Source organism: Typha latifolia, chromosome 6, assembly GCF_019914945.1.
Source record: "Typha latifolia isolate L0001 chromosome 6, TyphaL0001v2, whole genome shotgun sequence".
NCBI classification, from domain to species: domain Eukaryota; kingdom Viridiplantae; phylum Streptophyta; class Magnoliopsida; order Poales; family Typhaceae; genus Typha; species Typha latifolia.
The window spans coordinates 6742748-6760545 of record NC_133091.1 but is presented as its reverse complement, the minus strand read 5'-3'; the positions used below and the strand labels follow the sequence as shown (position 1 = coordinate 6760545).

Here is a 17798-nt window from a genome sequence, read left to right as displayed (position 1 = left end):
AAGAGAAGGGTGAAGTCGAGAGCGATCTCTCAGTGGCGAAGTTGATGAGTTGACGGAGCTGGTGATCTCTCATTGTCACTCGAGCTGCAGAGTCGACGGAGATCTCCCATGACCCGAAGAAAAATGACCCAGAGAGAGCGGATGAAGCGGAGATGACTCAAGCTCGATAGATGAGTGTGAAGGCCTTTGCCTTCAACTGTGAGTGAGATCGACTGGCAGAGTTGGAGATCCTCAGATGGTGGAGTTGACTAATGAGTTTGCCAGCAAAGTTGATCGGCGACAATAATCCTAGGTTGGCTTTGATACCATGGTACGAATAGACAAGCTCTCATTGAGAATAAATGTATATACATGTAGGTAGGTTGTTCCTCAGGTACAATATAACTATATACATTAACATCCTGAAATACAGAACAACTATGATGAAAAACTACATTGCAACATAGAACTTAAGGTTTTGGATAGAGAAACGGTTTGTGGAGAATCTAGGGATATGAACATTTTTTAAGGTCAATGATGGGCATATTTTAACATCTCCTACACATGCTACAGTAGTAAAAAGAAAACCATCAATTGTGGCTATTTTCCTATTGCTTGGACATAGGGAGTATGTGGAAAAGACATTCATTGAGTGGGTCATATGGTTGGTAGCTCCTAAATCCATGATCCAGTAGTCAGCAAAGGTTGTATCTGAGATATTTAATACAATAGAGGATGAAACTTACTTGAGAACGCCAATGAACAAGTACCTGAAGGTTTGTCAAAGTTGCCAATTTGAGATCTCAACCTCTGGACCTCTTCTTGGTTGAGACCACTTGACTCCTTCGGTGCTGCTTCATTCTTCTGCATCATCACAGTATGGACCTGACCATTGTTCCTTGGTTGCTCTCTTTTATGTCCCCACTCTCTTCTCGGAGGTTTGCCATGAAGCTTCCAACACCTCTCATGAGTATGGTGTGCCTTCTTACAGTAGCTGCATCACAAATTGTCACGGTTAGTGGCCTTTGGTTATCCAGGTTTTTCACTTCCATAAAATGGTGCTTTTCCAATGTTTGCGGTTGAATTATTGCCACCACTAGGTACCATAGTTGAGCTGTCTGTGCTTTGTGGTTCGAGCATAAGTCCTCTTCTGCTTTCCACCTCTCGAACCAGTGCTACCACTTCATTAAAGCATGGAGCCTCTTGCTTGCCAAGAATCTGGATTCTCACTTGATCAAATTCTAGATTAATTCCAACAAGAAAATCATAGACTCTATCTTGCTCAATGAAATCCTGTATAAAAAGAAAATTTTCAGGATATAAGGTTTTTATCACCCTATAATGATCAAGTTCTTGCCATACACTCTTCAATTGATAGGCATATTCAATAACTGTATTACTGCCTTGTTTAGCAGCCATTGTTTTCACCTTCATCTCATATACTTGAGTCACATCTCTTGCCTTTGAATATGTCTGTTGTATTGCATCCCAAATATTCTTAGCAATAGCCAAGAATATTACACATGTCAATAATATCATGAACCATTGAATTCCACAGCCACACCATAATCTTCGAATCTTCTTCATCCCATGCTTCAAACCTAGGATCTCCTAGTTTTGGTCCCATACCTGTAAAATGACTTAGCTTTCCCTTTCCTTTAAGCATGGTAAGAATGAGATGGGAATCTAGGGTCATTTGAGATAGTTTTTTCATTCAATTTATAGGCAGCCTGGATGTTTTGCAATTCTCCAGGTTGTTGAGATCGAACGACCTCCTCAGGTTGTGCTGTACCAGTTGTTTCTGCAACTCTAACATCTTTCACAAGTTACATCTTGCTGAAAGACCAGTGTCAATCAGGGAGAAAGCGGCAATGAAGGCCAAACAACAAAAAAAAAGACCACCAGTGATGAAGAACAAAGGAAAAAAACCAGCTATGAGGGCTGGTAAAAAGAACACACAAAATACTCTGTTTTATCTTTAGAAAACAGAGAAAAAAACCAATGATGAAGTTTGGAAGGAGAGAACCTAGAACTGAGCCTAAAGCACTGATAATATGACGTAAGTTGAGAAACAATTTTTTATGAAAGAATTTTCTGCTATTTCTCATTGAAAAATACAAATAGAGTGGCTGTATATATAGAATAATCCTAGCAATAGAAAAGGAAACTAACTAGGCTATCAGATCCCATGATTTATGGAATATATTAACTAAATAGAAAACTAACCAAATTAGCCTAATTCTAGGGATACTAACTGTTACAAAATCTCGTAAAAAGCTGGTTGTACACTAATCAGTTATCAGGTCATCCCACAGTTAGAATGAGGAATGACATGGATACGGGATGGTTCTGACCATTCTGTCTTGTGTCAATCGAAAAGGATAATCATCTAGTTGAATGGTGCACAAAAGGCCCTACATAGGTTGACCAATGCTTAATATAGTAAGCCGTGGTAGTCGACTGCTATATCGGATGGTCCTAACTTCTAACCCAAGTCGAATGAAGTATGAATGCAATAATTCTCAGCAAAAAAAATTCTGAGAAACATAATGGGATTAAATCATGGAAACTTGTATAAATTCTGCAAAAGGACTTTGGCCACATTCATAACACTCTACCTAATGCGTTAAGCTCAAAATTTCGACCAAAAACTCATTATGGAGTAATAACTCCAATTTAAAACTCACAAGGAAATAAAGATATTCAAGTTATACAACCAATATCTTCCAAATAAAAGTAAGGTAACTAGTAGTTTTTCAAATTTAAATTTGAAACAACTACTACAATAGAAGATAGAAAGAATGAAATCCTAAGTGGAGGTAGATCATCAAAGAAAACATCTTAAATTCATTCACCATTGGAAGTTCATGAATTTTCCGTTCTACCTACTCTGCTCCCATCATGGGTGCCAAATAAGCTTGACATCCTTTCCTCAATAGCCGGTTGCCTAAAAGGTTGAGATAATACCGGTTGCAAGATCTTCCGCTCACCTTGAAACATGGTTCCTAGTTTCGGCCGTAGCCGATCCCGATTCCTGGCCGAAACCAATCTATTGATTGGTTTCGGTCAAGTATCAGCCGAATCGGCCGATACCCGATTCGTTTTGAGTCGGGATAGGCCGTATCGGCCGATCCCGCCCGAGACGAGCATGGGTAAGAGAGAGAAAGAGAGGGAAAGAGAGGGAGGAAGAGAGAGAGGGAAAGAGAGAGAAACAGAGAGAGATGGAGCAAGAGAGAGTGAAAGAGGGAGAAAGAGAGAGAAAGAGAGAGATGGAGCAAGAGAGAGTGAAAGAGAGGGAAAAAGAGAGGAAAAAAGAGAGAGAGGGAGAAAGAGAGAGTTTGTGGGTTGCAGCAGTAAGAGGGAGAGGGAAGAAGAGAGAGAGGGGAAGAGGAGAGAGAGAGAGACATGGAGAGAAAACAAAAACTATGTTAAAGAGGTGGTAGTCGGTAAGGGAGAGGAAGAGTTTTTAAGGGAGAGAGTTAGTAGGAGAGAGAGAGTTAATTAGAGAGAGTTAGTGGGAGAGAGTTTGATAAAAAAGAAAATTAGTGGAGAGGAGGTAAGAATTTTTTTTAATTTGTGTGGGAGAGAGAGAGTGAGTGGTAGAAAAAGAGAGAAATAGAAATTGAGAAAATTAGATTTATTTTTTAGTTTTTAGACTTTATATATGAATAATTTATATTTATATCTTATTATTATTTTTCTAAAAAATTAAGAATTTTTTTGTATTTTAAAAATTATTTTAAAATACAGACGGCCGATACTGCCGATACGGCCGATATGTATCGTTTTTTCAGACGGTCGATCCCGATCCCGATTCCGATACTTGAAACCTTGCCTTGAAAGAAAAATTATGGCCTCTTCTTGGATAGATTACATGACTCTTCATTCTAAAATCGACTATCACATAATGCGCAGACACCCATTCCATGCCAATATGACATCAAAGTCGTGTATGTCTAAACAAATAAGATCTACAAGGAGTTTCTTGTCATATATCTCCATTTAGAATTTTGGTCTTTCTATCTTAAGTTGTAGTTGAAAAACTATTAGTTATTCTAGTATTATTTTGAGAAATATTGTTGTCTAACTTGAAGATATTTATTTCCTTGAGAGTTTTATTTAATTAAGTTGTGGAGTTATTAATTAATATTGAGTTCATTTATATTGTCGATTTGAATAATTATTGTTAAGGCTCCATGTATCTCAAGCTTTGTTGAGGTACATGGTCAGTCATTACTTTGAATTCGGATTGTCACAGAATCAGTGTAGGAACTTCTATTTTGTTGATATGGGACATATCATCCAATATAAAAGCCATGCTTCTTAGTTTTGTTGACTAGTTTCGGTGGGTATCGGCTGATATCGATCTAGATTGGCCAAGTTCCAGTCGTTTCGGCCAAAGCATACCAGATCAGCTAAGAGAAAGGGAGAAAAAGAGGGAAGATAGCAAGAAAGAAAAGGAGAAAGAGAGAGAAAAGAGTGAAGAGCTCATCAGAGAGAGGTCGACGGAGTCAGATCTACGTTGGAAGAGTTCATCGGAGGTTGATAGAGCTGGATCTACATCGAAGAAATTCGTTGGACATTGATGGAGGTTAGAACTATGTCAGAGAAGCATCACTTAGGAGAGAAAGGGAGTAAGAGAGGAAGATGAGTGTGTGGGAGAGAGAGAGGGAGGGAGAGAAAGGAGAGATTGGGATCATAGGTTTTTTAGAGAGGGAGAGTGGGATTGGAGATAATGAGAATATAGGAGAGAGAGAGTTAGTGGGAGAGTTAATAGGGGAGTTAAATAGGAGAGAGAGTTAGTGAGAGAGTAATGGAAGAGTTAATAAGAGATAGTTAGTAGGAGAGAGAGTTAGAAAAGGAAACTACTTGTATGAGAGGGGGGAGAGAGAGTGCATGAGTGGTTTATTTTTATTTTTTAAACTTCATATATAAATAATTTATATTTATATTTATATTTTATTATCATTTTTTTCTAAAATTTTAATTATTTTTATGTATTTTAAAAGTTATTTTAAATAGCCGATACTGTAGATATTGCTGATACGATCAATACGTATTGGTTTTTCGAACGGCCCATTCGAATTCTGATCCCGATCTCAATACTTGGATCCTTGATAAAAACATATGGCTGGTACATGAATCACTTTTTCTAGCATAACAGTGAGGATATGGCGAGATACTTTGTTCTTGTGGTAAACTTTTAAGCTTTTTTGTATGTTTAATTCATATGAGTAATTGGTTATTAGTTGACCTAAATTGCAAGTTAAGCAAGGAAAAGTAGTTCAAAAGGGAAGGAAGAAAGTTAGAAACTTGACTAGGGCAAATAATTGCTCATTGAAATCTTCAATTTGGAACATGGAAGGTTAGAAACTCATTCATTTGATATTAGATTACCACCATGTTGTCAATATTTACAAATATAGGGAAGAGAACCATTTATGGTTTTTTGATGCTTCTACTGTTTTTAGTACTACAAGTAATGCTTGTCTACTTTTTCAGACATTCAACAAATCGGGAAGTTGCAATTATGCTGCTTGTGCCTTATCTATCTTACATGCTTGCAGAGGTAAATACAAACTTTTTCCTCATGCAACTTATGTCAGGCTTTTGTTCAGCACTTCATCTACTTTTGTTTCCCTTAATTAGCCAGGAGTTTTTATGTACATTCAAGCTTCCAATTTCGTATGAGCTCTCAAGGGAAGAAACTTATTTCTATCTGTGGTTTGGTGAGCACTGAGAATTCCAGTGAGTTTGCTACAACCTTAAACAAGGGACCCATATTTTTAAGGTCTCACTCAGTGTGATGATAAGGCTTGCCCCTTGCCTATGAGAGATCATGGGTTTAAGGAAACAGCTTGATGCTAAAGCATAAAGGTTGATGACTATTCCAGATTGTAGAGTCAATAGTTAGTCTTTGGGAGATCTTTACTGAGTCAAGTCTATTTTGGATTAAGTTTATTTGGGTTATTTTTCTACTTTCATTATTTATTTGATATAATTACATCATTTTCATATATTTGGGTCTCTGGGAGATCTCCTTCCTTCGTGTGAAGCGTCAACGTGTGTAAATTCAATACTTTTATTTCTTCTCTTCTCCATTTTCCTTTTTTCTATCAAGTTCTTTTGGATTGTTGTTTCCCTGACACAAAAAAAGATCATAAAAAGTACTTGAATAGATGGGAGATTCCTGCATTAATGTGCTTCTTTTTTTTTATTTCAATACTGAGCTATTTTATATTTCTTTCCTTTCTAAATATGAAAATGATTCTCTCTTCTTTAATGTAAGACCTTTAAGAACTTGCAGTCTTAATCATGTTTGGGTACCAAGTGATTGTAGTTAAAATCATGTAACTTTGGGATCTAAACTATTCTAGAGATCATATAGATAACAGAAACCTATGGAAGGTTATGCTAATCTACCATCAGACCAGGGTTTAACAATTTCCTTTTATGGATTGAAGAACATGACATTGTAAATTAATTTCATTCATTTATAAATAAACAGATTGTCATCACTTCTGTATTCAACTTAAAGAATTGAGAAGATAAATATGCCAGTTACATCTATCGGGGGAAAATAGATGGACAAGGGAGGGAACTCAAAGACCTAACAAGAAGTTAATTCCACAGGAGATGTATATAATCTCTCTTTCAAGAAATTCATTGTATTCCAAACCAGAATGATAATAAAATTGAAGAATGGCAAGCAGACATGTTTTCTCATAGTCAAGAAAAAAGGTGACAGGTGCATTCCAAAAACTACTGTGATAATTTTAATAGTGAAATTTTTTTGAGATGATCTTCATGGACTAAAATTCATAACTATATCTTGGAAATAAAGATAGTCAAAGGCAATCATCTGGATAAATTGGAACTTCAGTCGAGTTCTTGTGCTTCTCTTATAATAAGGAACACATGAATATGCAAGAATCAATCTATCCTCCTTTATGAGTAGTGCATAATAGTTGTTATTCACTTATTCTCCTGTGTTGTCATTGATTTTCTAATTTCTAGATTGTGCTTGCCACATTCTAATGAGTGGTGCACAAGATTGTAAATCAATACTTGCTTTGGAAAAAAGATTAACACCTTTGAGTCATCAGTTACTGTGATTTGTAGAAGACTTTTCAAAGTGAAGAGAAGAAAAAGATTCCCACCTCTGGATTGAATTTTTGGATCCCAAAATATACGCAATGCTGCAAATATGTTATATTATTTGGCTTTAGCATTATTTGTTAACATTTGAGGCTTTCCAATTGGTGATCCAACTTATTGTACTTCATCTTGAAACAGACTTACCTGTAGGTAGTTGTTTCAGAGAATATTATATAGCATTATCTCATTGTGAGTTGTGCTTACTGCTTAGGTCATTTTAAAAAAGACTTATTTCATCAGGCAACCTACACTGAGGTGCTAGAAACCTAGAACCTTGATTAGAAAATAAAACTAATTATGGATGCTCGCCTAATCATTGTCATGATACTTTTAATTACAGAGTTGTGATTATTTTTTATTTTACATGGTTCAAAGTTTGTAGAGCATCAAATTTCGGGCCTAGATGCTTTAGGATGAAACTGTTATGGATTCATGCCCACTGCATATAGCTAACAATTTTGGTGGTCCACTGTTTTATCTTAGATAATTTATTAATAATGATATTGCATCATGATTCTTTTTTTGAAACTTTTTTCTCTTTATTCTGTCAAATTACTCAGTTTGTGGATCTTACATTTGATTCTAATAAACTGATATTTTTCGATTTTCCCTTGATAACAGCTTTTCTCGCTCAGTGGGATACTCACTATTTTCTTTTGTGGCATAATCATGTCACATTATGCATGGCATAATATTATGGAAAGTTCACAAATAACTACTAGGTAAATCTTTTTTCAAGAAATTTTCTTCATTTTTCAGCATTTGCTAGCTGCTAAGTGCAGTCCAGATTTAACATGCAAAATATTATGAGTATATAATATAATATGATACTGTGTAACCTCAATAGTGTTGTGCTCTGATTCGGTTTATACTTTAACAAGTGGCACGATAACTAACAAAGCTAGTTCTATATCTTACTAATCAACAGAAAAGTCTTGATCTTTGCTGGCATCTCGAGTTTTCTATTAACTCACTACTTTTTGATGCGCACACTTGAGCCTTCATGTTGACCAAGTAATTAAAATTATCAGAACTAGGCAATGATTGTATTCACTAACATGATGTTACTAGTATCTTTGATTTTAAATGCCGTATTTGACATTTATTGAATTAATTAGGAAAATCCTAATTAATCTTTGACCTCAACATCTTCAGTAAATTTTCACTTGCCAGCTTTTATTCATATGTTTGAAAGCTAAACTTTGAGGCGCATAATAAGTAGACAAAATGATGACAAGGGTTTATGCACAATATGGTGCAGCAAAGGCTCCACTACCTTCGATAGAGCATGCATAACTTAAAATTGTGTACGTTGGTCATAGAGTGGCATTTGATTGATATTCGTAAATCAGTGAAGTTTAATTCACAAATAACCCTCCCTTATGCATCAATCGAACTACCCCTTATTGTTCACGAATAAACTTTTTTCAATAAATATTTTCGTCATACTTTTCATCATAAATTTATCATACTTATATGGAGAACCTATGACCAAGGATTGTCGTGCTGGTCTACGCTAAGCATGTTGACCGACACATATAGTTCCAATGGACTATCAGCACATAGCATAAGGGTGTGCCAAAGAACTCCCCCATGCCACCATGTATCAAGCTTAATAAGAAAAATTAATGGAAAACCAGGAAAAACATATAATTGGAGCTTAATTGTTGTAATATTAAATAGATCTACTACATAGACATTGATCTTAGCCCAATTGCATTTATAGATTGAAATTTCAACAACACACACACACACACACACATATATATATATATATAATTTGGGTTTTCCCTAAATCATCTACCCTACTTTCAAAAGTGTCGAAAGTAGGAAAATCACCAATTGGAGTATAATTGGTAAAAATCCAAGTGTATCTACTTTATATAGGATGTTTTTAACCATAAGTTGTAACTTATTGGTGAATATTGCACACATGACATAAATCAAAATTAGGGTTTTCCCAAAATTTTGCCTGTTTGAAAATGAAAATTAAAAAAGAAATTGTAGAAATCATCAATCTGGATCTAATTGTTATATGATTTAAGTAGATCTACCTTCTAGACAATGTAACTTTCCTCTTAATGGCATTTTTTTACCTTGACGATGACTTCCTATTTCTACACAAATTTGATGCATTGCACCAATATGTAAAAGCTAAAAGACTTTCAATTACCCATAAAGACCAATTTTTAACTCTAAAATTCCGAAACATCTAAGGGCATATTCCATTTCCCACTAACCATAGTGTGAGACTATCCAACTCTGAGTCAATATTTTCTTTTATTGCCTATGGTAGCACTAGAATTATATGCCCTAATTTGCTAAACAATAGTAACTGAGAATAAATAAAGTAATAAACTATGTCATACTACTACCTTGCTAGGTAGATCTCTAGTGGAATAATAGTAGACACTTAACAAGCTGAAAGACCTAACACTTTAGAGATAGTTTGGTATGAGTCATTTAAAAACAAAGACATGCCAAATCATCCACATCAACGATGCCGTGCAGACCGGCATGCCCCACTTACCACGCCGGCGATGTACCGGCACGTGGCACAATGGGTGCCTTACGGCACCCCTTCTAGCCATGATCCGCTCGCCGTTGAGCTTCCGTCGCCACCATCATCACCTGGAGAGCTTTGTCGATGAAGGCGTTGTCTCATCGCCGCATCCCACACGGGGATGCCCTAGCCCCAACCCCAGCCTGAGGAGGAAGAAGACCTCGGGCGAGTTGGTGTGGGTGAATAAAGAGTTAAGTTGCAGATCCGAAACACTTTTGATGAATAATACTCATAAGCTAACCCAACTGGAGTTTAACCTGGTTGGCAATTTTAAGTTGAAAGACTGATTTAGGAGACGGTTATTCAAGTTGAGAAAGATGAGTGATAAGATCCTATCCATCAGAAGATATGTCCTCAATCCCATCTAATTTCTTTGCCGGCGTTCGAATGGCAGCAACATTGTTCAAACGCTGTTAAGTCCTCAATAGGGTTTCATGCTCCGTCATTCAAATGCCTTTCAATGGTGGTCATCTTCATCTGTCATTTGTTATTCATCTGTACAGTCATTGAACAGTTGTTATTGTGGAAGGTTTTCTTCCTGCAATCAAACAGTAGACATGGCATTCGAATCTATCCGATATACTGCTGAAAATGAACCTGAAACTTGATTTTCTTCAATCTAAGTCATGTGTACCTTAACCATGTACATTAAAATGAAGCTTGTACATAAGGATTTTTCATGTTCACAAATTTGCCATCTGACAACCTAAACGCTAACAATGCCCCATTAGCAATTTCATGGCAAAACACATTTCCTAATAAATCCTTACACTTGAGACAACCATGTAAATGATACAAAGCACATATTAACTTAGAGCTGTACACCTGCACTGTTCATAAACTAGATACCAAGTGAAGCAAATAATTAAATCTGTTTGACATAAAATATGCAAATGCCAAACCAAATCGATTTGTTACCAACATGAGCAGTTTAATTTCAGCACTAACCATTCTATGCAATATGCAAGTGGCACTATCATAACTCATAAGTTACCAAGTTTAAATCTTTCCTCTAGGAGTGCTTACACATATGCAAGAAATCCCTAGCACTATAATATGCCCAACTTTCTAAAGCAATATATCATGCACCCATATTCCAAGGAATACGAAGCAGATCCATATGTCGTATTGTCTAAAGGGTTATATAACTCGATGCAAGTGTTTTTGTTCAGGAATTTTCCATCTAATAATTATAACACTAGTAGTAACTATCCTTTGCTGCAATGTAGTTATTCTACGAGTGCAAATTCTTTGTGATAGACATAGTTTGTCATAAAATTTGCATCAACATCACATTTAAATACTCAATAATGGATATACTCAGGCACACATTCGCAACAATGTCTTTTATTTCGGAAACTTTTATATTTCTTTATGTTGGTATGGATGCTATGGACATTAGCAAGTGGAGGAGGAGTAAAGCCAGGTTAGAAGCTTCTTATAACTCGAGAGTTTTGAAACTTTAACTTGTTGCTTATATACTACTTTGACTATTGAATTATTTTCCTTGAAAGGAATAAATTAGTCTTCTTTTGTTGAGTAGAAATTAATTTTTTTACTTTTCAAGGCAATAAGGCCAACTTTGAGATCATTTTTATTTTATTTTTCCGGTTAAGATTTTATTTTAATTTTCTTATTATTTTGTGATATGAAGGTTGCCTTTTATATGCTTTGCCTAGTTAATCTCCTGAAGCTTCTTGATTTGCTTTAACAGTATGGTATCATTGAGATTTCATTGTTACATTTTTCTTAGAGATTGAAACTCAATTTAGTGTTTTAGAGACTACTTTGCCATGTTTATGAGTTAGATCTTGCTTCAATTGATCTTTCCTAGCTTAATGACTCTAAATTGCTGTAATTTGATGTTTGTTTTAGTAACATGGAGATCTCTTTAATTTGGTTTTCACAGTTTACTTACACGGAGCCTTGGAGGTTGGCATTTATGCATTAGTTTAGTTGGCAAGTGTGATGTCATATAATTTTCTTGATTTGGATTGTCCACAACTTGGTGACAACTACGAGGTTGCCTTTGTTCAACACTGACAGTTCACGAAAAGCTAGTTTTGTATGCTTTGAATACTAGTGTAACTAGTCATGAGCATCTCCATTGGATTGAGCATACAGATATATCACGTGAACCAATGTAGCTTCATTTAACCACGGTATTAGGTCTACCACAAACGATTATACTTAGATTTCACTCTATGAGCTATGTACTCTGTGGCAGCATGTTGCTTTCTAAAAAGAGAAACCACTTGATTAGGGATCAGTTTTATGTTTCTTCTTCCTTCACTAGGGTTACTGATGCATCAAGTAGTGCTTGACAGAGAAATTTATTATTCAAATTCAATAATAATGAAAAATATCAGCATATCTATAATTTATTGCATTAGAAATTTTGTAGATAAATAACTTGTTATTGTGGTCAGCTGAGATCATGATCGCAAGTCAGTAATTTTATGATGGAACTGAAGGATTTTGTGGGAATGTTAGAGAGTACTATTTAGTATGACATTAGAAATTAGTATTTGAAAGGATTTGACTAACTTGCTTCAATCATTAACTTTTGGCTGGAGATCCAAAGTTATTTATATAATTAGGTGCAGTACTATAAACAGTCAAATAGAATTTTATAGGATATGAACTGGAACAACTTTAACTTCCAACCATTATTCTGAGAAGCGAAGTAAACACTAGATATGGCACGAAGACGAAATTCAATTCCCACTCATAGTGGGAGGCATGTAGATCCTTCTTTAAAGAAATAAAGTTGGTCAGCTGGTGGAGCAAACTGAATAAAATCACACAAACAGGAATTCAATATATTTGTGGAAATTTAAAGTATGGTCAAAAGAATGTCCTAGGATTAGAGGCACTAAGTTGTCGCTATCCCAAGAACAAGATTGTGCGAGGTTTCCAGCAATTTCTCTCAGAGATACAACGACCCTTGGACCACTCTCTTTTATGTCAGCACGTCTCCAAAGGCCACACAATGAATCAACCTTAGATAGCCCAACAAAATAATTGGAGAATATAGATGAAAAATAATAGTGGAGAGAGGAGAAAAGTGATAATGGTACAAGGAACAAGAGATCTCTTCATCTCAATATAAAGAATGGTGTGTTTGTTATTTCAGGAAAATCTTATTAAAGATGGAATTATGTTTGCTTCTTCCGTAACATGTAAAAACCTTTCAAATTTTAAGTCTACCTAAATTAAAATAAATAAATAAATAGAAAGAAAAGTTGTTCCCTTTAGAATAGTCATTAACAAATGTAGGAAATAATTGAAAAAGAAAATAATAATATAACAAAATTCTTAAATCATTAAATAATTTCTTACGTTCCCTCACATGATTTAAGAAGTTAAAATTCTTTCATAAATAGAGTAAATTGAAAATAAATAAGTTAGGCATTACACTATGCAATGAGGGAAGATATGTTTTGGGTTTGAATCTTCACTTAGGGTGTGTTTGATTGATGGAAAGTATATTATCTTCTTTTAAAAGAAAAAGATTTATAGATTAGCCACCACGGGTATAAAAAGCTCCGCTAGAGTCAGAGACCAAAAACTTCACCAACTTAGAAGGAAAACCCCTATCCCACATGCACCCATATATTTAGATGAAGAAAGTGGAGTGGGTAAGTTCTTTACTTTCCTAACGAAACCTAACTTTCCTTATCTCACTTCCTACTCTAAAAAGAGAGCGGCACTTCCCACCTTTTATATACTGCATGCAATTATTAATTTTAATCATTACTCACTTTTAATAAACACTTCTAATTTTTATCAATAAAAAGTTATGATTACTTACTAAATTCACTAAAAAATTTCACTACTTTTTTCCTCTACTTCTCATCATCCAAACATACCCATACTCTTAGTGACAATTATATACATCTATGGTGCCTTGAAGTCTAGTCATGCCAATAGAGCACGACACTTGGCAAGGGTGTGCCAGTGGCACAGCGTCATGCTGACTAGCAAAGGACCATACCGAGCCAGCCACTAGTCAAGTGATGCTCCACAGCCTCCAATAATCCAGGAGAGGACTTAAGCTAGCAACTTGGAATATAGTAAAATGTGGGAAAATGCAAAGAGCTAGTAAACACAATGATGAGGGGAATCAATATAATTTGTTTATACAAAATTAAATGGACAGAGGAAAGTTCTCGATAAATTGAGCATACTCAATATAAAATTTGGTATATATGCTCGGATAGAAAACATAAGAAATGGAATATCATTACAGATTAAGATTAGCATCTAAAGAAAAACTGTTGCAGAGATAAATATGGTGCAATATGATGTCTGTTCTAGTATATACGTTATGCAGATGCAGTTTATGTGTGATTGTCAATAGAACATATACGATATTGCATGCACAGCTTTTTAGAAGATTAATCTTAAGAGAATTGTTTTGAGACTTCTTTTTATTTTATTTTTTTTGCAAGCCTTAGTCCCAAAATAGTTTACCAGTTTTTGTGGTGGTAGATGCACTTGATTGAAAAAATCAGTTAATTTGATTTAGCAGGACTATTCTCTTCCTGTATTCTATGACTTTACACATTTTTTATTACTTGCTTGTAATCTTTGATTCAGTATAGGAACAACCGTTGCTGTTAGTGGAACTTTATTTGCATTAGTAATGGTGGGAAGGGCTATATTTGTCTTTTCTCTAGCAAATATTGCAAATTGTTGTCAAGCTGCAATCAGTACAAAGATTAATCTTCGTCAGCAGGTATCTCCACATGATTAGCATGAAAACTGCTTTACTAAAGTTCATAATTTATATGACAATTCGTCAGCAGGTATCTCCACATGATTAGCATGAAAACTGCTTTACTAAAGTTCTTCATAATTTATATGACAACTAATTTAATTCAGTTTGTAATTTGGTGGGCTGGCCTTATGAGAGGTGCAGTTACTATAGCTTTATCATACAACCAGGTGAATTTTGTAGCAGTTACTTTTCATTGTCATTGGGTTGCTAGTAATTCAGCAACCTTCCCATGTACTATCTTATATCTTTTTTGCATCTATTGTTGCAGTTTACATGGACAAGTTCATCATCAGAGGAGGATGCTTTCATGATCACCAACTCCATCATTGTGGTACTCTTCAGTAATGTGGTATGCCATTTAAACAGATTATTTATAGGTTAGCTTTGTATGTTATTATGATCCGTAATATCATCTTGATCAATTAATATTCTGATTATCATTATATGACTAGAGAATTGACCAGCATATTTACTAGCGAAGGACAAGTGCAATAGAGTGGACTATTGATCACCAAGTACAATACCTCTAGGAATAAATGAGCACCAAAGATATCATAAATTTGTAATTATGAGATAATTGTAGAGTTGCATTATATTTTTGTATGCATTTATCTTTCTCATAGAGATATATTCCTTACACTCCAAAATAAAGTTAACCAAGGATATTTTTGTGTGCAAGACTTGGCTCGACACAACACGTATCCAGAAATGTTCATCCCGAGTATGTGTGCTACTAAATGGTCTCATAATGAACTTTTTTAGGTCATTAAAGTAAATTTTATAGGCTAATTGAAGTCTTTTAGGATTTTAGCACTAGATATTAGTGCAACACTTGCAATTCTTATAGAAAATGATAAATGACTTGCCTCATGCACCAATTAGATTTAATCTGATGATTTTCCCCCAAATTTTTTTGGCTATAATTGGGACAAATAACTTAGGGAAAAAATGGTCATTCCATTATTGAAGTTTAAAGTTTGATTTGTATCAAGGAGCCTAGTTTCGGTCAATCCCTAGACGGATCAGTCGAAATAGATTTGAATCTGTCAAGCTAATCCCGAACCCGACCCAAAACTAGTTTGGTGACTAGTTTTGGTGTGATATCGACCAGATCGGTTATTTCTCAACCCATATTGGGTCCGTTTCAACCAAAACTACCTGATACAGTCTTTTAAAGCTAAATTGGTCGGATCTATGGGGTATTCAACCCGTATCCGATCCAAAGACATTGAGTAATTGATCTCCTTGGCCCTAGATGTTTTTAGGATATTTAAAGATATTTTTAGGTTTTCGGCATGTTAATCTTTAGTTTTTAGGTTGAATATATATATATATTAAAACCTATATTACAATCTTTTATCTTTCTTTAAATTATTTTTGTAAATGACCTATTTTATTAAAGGTATTACAATTATTAAATATAATAATTATTTAACACATAATATGATATAATACATTTATTAAAATAATATTAATGATTGAACACTCATTATGATTGAATACTTTATGATATAATTAAACACATAATAATTATTTAATAATATAATTTAATAAATGTAGAATGATGGGAGGACCAAAAACTTCGTTTTGCTGGCATAAAGAATAATATGAGAATATTACATTAAATATTGTCGATAATTTTAATCATATTGATGATAACGATTTCATTTGTTGGCACAAGAATAACATTAAATAAAAATTATAGAGAGAAAAGAAAGGACGGGTTACAAAATCGGGGTATGAGTTACAAAGTAGGTAAAATATATGATGTGATTTATAAAATTTCTCTTTTTCTAAATATTGAGGTTAACCGATTTTACTTGGTCCAACCATCAACCTGTGTAGAAGAAAATTTTGCCTTTTGGACTGCTTGTTAAGGGCTTTTGTGAGATTTGACACTGAAGGCTTTGTCAATACCTTCTAGTTCCTTGAATGGTACGGTTGATACTTGAAATAATCTTTTGGACAGTTTGTGACTCGAAGGGTTCAAAAGTTTGTATAACTTCACTTTGAGATTGAGCTATTTTACATCTTTATAGCAAACAATATCCAGAGATCCTGTGCTCTTGAGAGAACGAACTTCTCATTGGAGTTAAACAAAACAGTTGCATGTTAAATATACTCTATTATAAGGATTACATGCTTCACTTTAACATTTTCTTATTTACATTTCACGTGCTTTTCTACACATGATTATGGTTTTGCACTCGCTCAGTTGTTATCTCTGGAATCAGTTACTATTGCCGATTTTTTTGGAGTCTAATATTGTATAATCCGTAATAGTGAAGCTAGAGTATAGATAATTTCATTGCTAACTCAGAATATTGATGAAAAGGTATTTGGATCGATAACGAAGCCCTTGGTACAAGCTCTTCTATCCTGTAACTCGAAATCACTAAATGATGAGGACACTAACCAGTCTGGCCTTGAAGATATCCACTACTTGTTTCTTGAAAATGGCAGAGCAAATGAGAGCGAAAACAATGGGGCAAGTCTTCGGAGGAGTCTGGGCATGTTAATAATGCATCCTACCCACACCATTCACTACTTTTGGAGAAAGTTTGACGATAAATATATGAGGCCTATATTTGGTGGGCGTGGTTTTGTGCCATCTGATCCTGGTTCATCTTCAAATGATGTAGAAGATCATGCACGAGAACCAGACATTATTACACTTTCTTGAATTCGCAAAATGTCAATTTAAGTTACGTACTGGAATTAGGTGTATATAAAGTAGAAATGCTCAAAAATTACTTTAAGGATTTTATGATCATGGTAGAGGATGATACAGCATTGTGTGTATATTTAAAGGTATGTCAATGTTAATGTGGAATTAATGATCTCTGCAAAATACCATTGGCAGAAATTTTAATGAATGGATTCTAATATTATAATGAGTTCTTAAGATGCTAAAGCTTCTTTAATAATATTTTCCGTATCAAGAGAAGTGCATGCATTTCCGTAAAAGAGTTGTGTGTGGATACAATTTGCAAGTTTTTCTTTCTCCTTTATTTATTACTCGTGTTTAGAATGGTTACTAATCAAGGGATCCTCCTGCTTCGGGAGCTTAGTCTCCCTCTAGAGTGGTGTTGCTCCTTTCCTTCTCCCTTTTGTTTTTATTGGCTTAGGCTCTCTCTCTCTCTCTTATCCCTCTCGGCCTCTTTGCCCCTTGACTATTTAGGGTGTGGATGGTCCCTCTCCTCTCCCTCTCCTTGTCTGTGTTGCCTCTTTTCTCCTCAACGGCGAAATTCGAAGTACTTCTTAGGCATTTCTTGTGCCATTCTTTCAGAGAACGGCATGGTGGAAATTATTTTC

At 34.9% G+C, this 17798-nt stretch overlaps 1 protein-coding gene across 3 annotated transcripts in view; it reads left to right on the top strand.

Moving 5' to 3' along the window:
- Positions 1-17377, top strand: part of LOC140791284 (sodium/hydrogen exchanger 1-like) — a 40444-nt gene extending 23067 nt beyond the window's left edge. For 2 of the 3 annotated variants that reach the window (XM_073141773.1, XM_073141771.1), the window contains 7 exons: positions 5482-5548; positions 7759-7859; positions 11025-11126; positions 14303-14441; positions 14588-14650; positions 14752-14832; positions 16819-17377. In XM_073141773.1, the coding sequence (XP_072997874.1) occupies positions 5482-5548; positions 7759-7859; positions 11025-11126; positions 14303-14441; positions 14588-14650; positions 14752-14832; positions 16819-17166 (901 nt within the window). In that variant the 3' untranslated portion in view covers positions 17167-17377. The remainder of the gene's footprint in view (positions 1-5481; positions 5549-7758; positions 7860-11024; positions 11127-14302; positions 14442-14587; positions 14651-14751; positions 14833-16818) is intronic. The other variant, XM_073141772.1, reaches the window with a different exon arrangement.
- Positions 17378-17798: the final 421 nt, after the last annotated feature.